The sequence below is a fragment of the Gekko japonicus genome, unplaced genomic scaffold (genome assembly GCF_001447785.1).
Source record: "Gekko japonicus isolate JY-2015 unplaced genomic scaffold, Gekko_japonicus_V1.1 scaffold3274, whole genome shotgun sequence".
Classification (NCBI taxonomy): domain Eukaryota; kingdom Metazoa; phylum Chordata; class Lepidosauria; order Squamata; family Gekkonidae; genus Gekko; species Gekko japonicus.
In genome coordinates, this window is record NW_015164761.1 from 164398 (window position 1) to 170242 (window position 5845).

At 58.9% G+C, this 5845-nt stretch overlaps 1 protein-coding gene across 1 annotated transcript; it reads left to right on the forward strand.

The window, feature by feature from the left end:
- Nucleotides 1–2028: 2028 nt before the first annotated feature.
- Nucleotides 2029–3106, forward strand: LOC107109123 (putative nuclease HARBI1). The gene is made up of 2 exons (XM_015409692.1): nt 2029–2223; nt 2393–3106. The coding sequence occupies exons 1-2, from the start codon at nt 2029–2031 to the stop codon at nt 3104–3106; spliced, it is 909 nt and encodes a 302-aa protein (XP_015265178.1).
- Nucleotides 3107–5845: the final 2739 nt, after the last annotated feature.

Genomic DNA, 5845 nt, shown 5'->3' on the forward strand with positions numbered 1-5845 from the left:
TATCCGTTTCCATTTCTTTAGCCTCATCCTCCTCTTCACCGTGTCTTTGGGTCCTTAATATTGCATATCTATTTGCTGATTTAGCCATCTTCTTCTCTGTCGTCACATTCTTCTTATAAATGCCTTCTCTCACCATCCCTCTTTCATATTTGGATTTGAATTTCTTTTTTACCACTTGGGTCCAGTCATCAGCACCTCCTCCCTCTCCTGTATCCCTATCCGGAACGTTCGTCTCATTAGAAGCTTGGTCCTCCCTGGAAAAATTTGCCCTTGAAGATGTTGCAGAGGGAGCCGAAGTGCTTTTCCTGTGAAAATCTGAAGCCGGAGAATGAGGTTTTTTTAGTTTTTCATATGCTGCCGGATAAACTACATTGTAGTATGCCAGTGGGCAAAGTAAATAGGTATGCCCTTCTACATGACATAAATTGCAAAAAATATCTCGTTTACAGCTCGTAGAGAGATGTCCCCGCTCCCCACAATTTGAACATAATGGCGAGGCACAGTTCTGTCGGATGTGGTCATACCCCCCACATTGAAAACATGCGGGGGGTTGACCACTATATCTCGTAATGGCTCTTTCTGCTCCCAAAAAAAAATATTTCGGTAAGTGTACCAGACGGCTCCTGGCATCCCGCTGCAAGGCAATGACAGCCTTATACTCCCCTCCCCAGATATTGTTTTCATTAAGTTTTTTCGTGGGAGGCATTAACACTCTACATTTTTCATAAGCCAAGTTTCGATATCCTCCTCTGGGATACTCGTGGTCCGCAATGAGATAGTCAGGACTCTTGTCTCTCCCCTAAATAGTGGGATGATGTCAAAATCACTCAATGCTTCTATATGAGCCTTGAGTGCTGTCCTAACATGTACCCAAAATCTTTGATAAGCAGCTTCTGACACCATACACACATCAGTCTCCCTCATGCCCGGAGGCATAATAACAGCGAGAATATCTTCTGGTGGTACTTTTAACACATGAAATAAAATAATATCAATCATATAAGATTCCAAATGTTTCTGGGGATCAGTACCTCTATATCTAAACCTTGGCCCCTGTCACACGGCTAGGGAAATGCGGGGGGGAAGCGCGGGTGTTTGTCCCGGGGCGAAGAAACGCACGGTAGCACGAGCAGACGCTCCAGCGAGGTCCCGTCAAGATACCGTGGCAAGGGGGGAGGTGCCGATCACATGACGAGCCTGCAGCACGGCACGGAAGCTGTGCCAGGCGATCACACCAGCAATCGCCAGACGCCACTTCCGTGGCAAACGGGAATAATTTTTTTAACGAATTTCACGCATGCGCAAGAGCAAGAAGGCGGATGTGCGTGGCCCCGCCATTGCGCGCGAACGGAAACTGACAGCCCGTCATGGGAATGCAGAAGGCGGGAGCTGGGTGGAACGGAGAGTGCAACGGAAGTCACCAGACCCCAAGAAAGGTCCGACGGACAGACAATGGAGGGGGAGGGGGGATACCACAGCACAGCCACCCTAACCATCTGTGCGACAGTGGCCACAGCGGCCCTCCAGATCCAGAAAGCCTGCTTTCAGGGGACGGGGTACATGGGTGCAGGCAGGAGATGGAGGACGGCCATGGCCACCACACAGCTAGGTAGCGGAGAACGGAGCAGTAGGCGGCGGAAGAGCCGCAGAGGAAGACAGACACTTCAGCTCATCCGTCTCTCAGCGCAGTGTCCGTGTCCCCACGAGCCAAGGAATGGTGGGCAACCTTCCTCACCCACGTCTGGGGAGACGAGCAGTGGCTGGAGCACTTCAGGATGTCCAGGTAACATGCTGAGGGCATGTGCCGGGGCCAGGTGGCCGCCCATGCCATGGGGGCCACGAGCAAGACCGTGGCCACTATCGGCAGCATGGAGGGATAGGGGTGCTGCTGTGACATGGCCATGGCAACCGGTCCCCTGACGGCCGGACCTGGATAAAGGCAGTACCATGTCACCATCTAATTGCAGGTCCACATTCATGTGGCTGGTGGATGCCCTCCGGGACACACTGCAGTGACAGTGCACGGTGATGCGTGAACCCGTGTCAGTGGAGGAACGTGTCACAGTTGGTGTGTGGTGGATGGCCAACATCATGTCCTACAGAACCATTGGCCAGCAGTTTGGTCTCGCACGGTCCACCGTTGCCGGCATCGTGATGGAGGTGACACGGGCAATCTCAGAGCAACTCCACCACAGACTGGTGGTCCTTCGGAACCCAGATAGGGTGCGGACAGGAGGGAATGGGGAGGGGGACAGGGAGAGTGAGAGGCAGCCCTGTGGGCAGGGGGCAGGGAGATTCAGGAATAGCACCAGGGGAGGTGGCATCCCTTGCAGTGGCCCCCCTGGGTCCAAAGTGGGTGCGACAGCAGTAACTCTCTGTGTGTCCATCATAGGTAATGAGGTCCTTCGCCGCCAAGGGCTTCCCACAGTGCGTTGGCGCAATGGACGGTTGCCACATCCGTGTGCGAGTACCTGTCCCCCTGGCCCACCTCTACATGAACCGCAAGAACTACACCTCAGTACTCCTGCAGGGCACCGTGGACAATGTGGGTCGGTTCGTGGACATTGTGGTCGGTCAAAGCGGCCAAAGTCATGATGCACACGTCCTTATGCGGTCAAACATCATGGCCAGAATGGAAGCGGGGGTCTATGTGCCTGGTAACCCCACCCGCACAATCGAGGGGGTCCCGGTGCCACCACTCATAGTGGCGGCTGCAGCATACCCCCTGCGAAGCTGGCTCATCCCTCCCTACAAAGGCCACCTCAATGCACAGCAGGCACACTTCAACAAGGTGCAGGGCCGGGTGAGGAATGTGGTTGAGCGTGCCTTTGGCCGCCTGAAGGCACAGTGGCGGTGCCTGCCACTGGAGGTGCCGGTGGAGCTGAGGAATGTCATTCCAGTCGTCGCAGCCTGTTGCATCCTGCACAATTTGTGTGAGGACCACGGCCATGCAGTGCCAGAAGTGTTTACCGAACAGGAACTCCGGGCACTTGCAGATGCAGAGTTGGCCCCCCTCGACCCAAACCTGCAGATGGCAGATGCCGCAGGTGAGCGGGTGCATGAGGCCCTGAACACATGGCTGTGGAGGAGAGCCAGGAGACCCTAGGGGGACAAAAGCCCCCCAACCACTGGCCACCGGCACCCGCTGGCAGCGACCAGACCTTGTGCCCGGTGGCACAGCAGGGGTGCCGGCCAACGGAACACGAAGGAGGGCCCGCAACACACCGGTGACAGCCAGCTCCCGCCGTCCCCTTCCCCATGTCCAGGCCCTCGAGTCCTGCTGCCCCCTAACTCACTCGTCCCCTCAGCCCTGGAGCGCACGGCTCCGCGCCGTCCTTGTAGCTACTCCGGGAGCTGAGTGACCCGTCCAGCCCACCCCCTGTGCCTGAGGCCGCGTACGGAGGTATTTGGAGTAGCGCTCCAACGCGCATGCGCAAGCGTCGCCTTGCACTCCTGCGAAAGGCGACATAATGCCGAACGGCCCATGCGCAGTCAGCGGAGCCCCCAAAGCAGCATTCGGAGCCATGGCCTTCCTAACTAGGGGCATGCTGTGACTCCCTGAGGAGGTGGAGTGCCTCCTCAGGGCACTCTACGACCTAGAGGCAGGGGCAGCCATCATGCCATCGACCCACCCGGAGACCCTCGATGTCTTTGCCGAGGCAGCTGAGAGGCTTGCCGCCCAGGGGTACCGGCACACGGCAAGCCAGGCCCGCTCTAAGTTCAAGAGGGAGAAGGCTGCCTTTTTCGAGGCGCTGGAAGACTGGGAGGGCATCCCTCCAAGGGGGGAGCGCCCTCCCAGATTCCACCTTCTCCGTGCCCTGTGGCAGCAGGGCGGCCGGCCTGGATGGCGCCATAGGACCCCTTACAGTGAGTATGCACCCAGCCCCCGCTTCCCATTGCCTGGGCATGTGCCGCCATCTGCTCTGTGCTCTCACCCACAGGGCGTCCACGCGCGAGGCGGGTCAGGGCAGCCTCCCCTGCTGCCGGGGGACAAGCAGCTGCTGCAGCAGTGCCAGGGCAACACCCAAGGGGACAAGGTGAGTCATGGGGGGTAGCCAGCTCCGTGGCACGTGGTACTGTGGGACAGCCACAGCTGGCCACCCGCCAACCAGCAGCCGGTGCCATGGCCCCTGGGCCACCCTGGTGGCCTGCGGTGGCAGTTAGGGTTAGGGTTAGGGTTAGGGTTAGGGTTAGGGTTAGGGTTTGGGTTTGGGTTTGGGTTTGGGTTTGGGTTAGGGTTAGGGTTAGGTAGAAAGAGCACAGAGAGAGACAATACCAAAAACAGGCCAGGTAGGCCACGAAGCCTAAAAAAGGAGAAGAGACACCAAGCACAGCAAGCACAGCAGCCAGGCAGCCAGCCCAGGAGGTGGCAACCAGCCCGGCAGGAAAAGGCAGGCCCAGGGAGGAATAAAAGGAAGGCCAGAGAGAGCCCAAAGGAAGGAAGGAAGGAGGGGAAGAAGAGAGGCGGGGGCAGACACACCAAAGGGCCAGAAACAGAGGGCGAAGGCAGACACCGGCAGAGGAGCTGTCCCGAGAGAGTGGAGGCATGGCTTCCGGTCCCGCCATGGAAGTCGCTGGAATCAGGGCGGCGGCGGGTTGGAGCACGCTCCAGCCCCTGGAGAAGCCCCACATGGACAATTTTTGAATCGGCTGGGGGGAGGACCCTCCCGACCTTAAGTCTCCTGTTGGAGCAGATACCGTAAAGTTACAAAAGGAAGCCACACAGGGTGGCACGGACATAAGTGCCCAAGAGAGCCAAGGAGCTCTAAGCCGAAGAGGCGAAACAGCGGACGGACGAAAGTCCCCACGACATTGGAATGACAGACAGACGACGGAGACGGACGAACAGTGCCCACGAAAACGGACTGGAAAAGACAACGAGACAGGACAGATGAGCCCCAGGGAGCCGAGGAGGAGACTCACCCCACATGGAAGAGCCCGGGAGAGGAGCGGACAGCGCCCGACCACGCCCGGGAGGGAGAGGACCAGAGGACGCCCCGGCTCGCGAGGAGGACGCCGACCGCGCCCCAGTTAATGAGAGACAGCTGGCAGTAGCCGGCGAACGGACGCCCGGCGCGCGAGGAGGCAGCCTGCCACAGCCCACCCCGACTCGCCCGGCACCAGAGAGGAACGCCCGGCGGCGGAGAACGCAAGCCCAGCGGCGTGCGGAGGCGTGGAGGAGAGAGACGTAGCTGGAAGAGAGAGAGAGAGAGCCTGGCGTGGACTAGAGGATTCGACGCGGCGGCGGCTCCTGAAAGGGACTCATTGATGTTTGGCGAAGTTGTTGTATATATTGTTAAAAAATGGAAATAAAATGTACACGTGGGAGCATAGCCGGAGGGGTGGCTAGAGAGTAGTGTAGATAGCAGTAGGTGTGGGGGAATAGTGGGCTGGGCACGGGCGTGGGGTGGTGTGAGACCGACCGCGGGGGCGAGCCGCGCCTCCGAGGAGGAGCCAGCTGCTGCCCGAAACCCGCGGCCGAGCAGGAGGGGGAGATGGCCAGAACCCGGGAGGGGCGGGGAACAGGTGAAACCGAAGAACCGAAGGACGGGCGGGGAGATTTGAAAGGCCGCTGAAAGAAGCGGCGCCCCGATCCCGCGAAGGGGAGTAAGGAGTAGCCCTAGTAAGCCCCGAACGGGGAACGGCCCAACCACCCGAGGGCGAGGACGCGGGGAGGAGAGCGGTGACCTGGAGGCGCGGGGAGCATGCCGAGAGGAAGGGAGAGCAGCACCCAGGCACGTGCCGAGGCGGCAGGGAACCCACACCGAAGGGGGGGGACACAAGGAAAACAAGGAAACACAAGAAGGCAACCAAGCAGGAAAGGCCTAGGCAGCATAAAAGGGAG

Bases quoted from the DNA above. Each gene is read 5' to 3' on its own strand.
- LOC107109123 (XM_015409692.1), top strand. From the start codon at position 2,029: ATGCGTGAACCCGTGTCAGTGGAGGAACGTGTCACAGTTGGTGTGTGG. The intron at 2,224-2,392 runs GTGCGGACAGGA...TGTCCATCATAG, and splicing joins TCCTTCGGAACCCAGATAGG to GTAATGAGGTCCTTCGCCGC.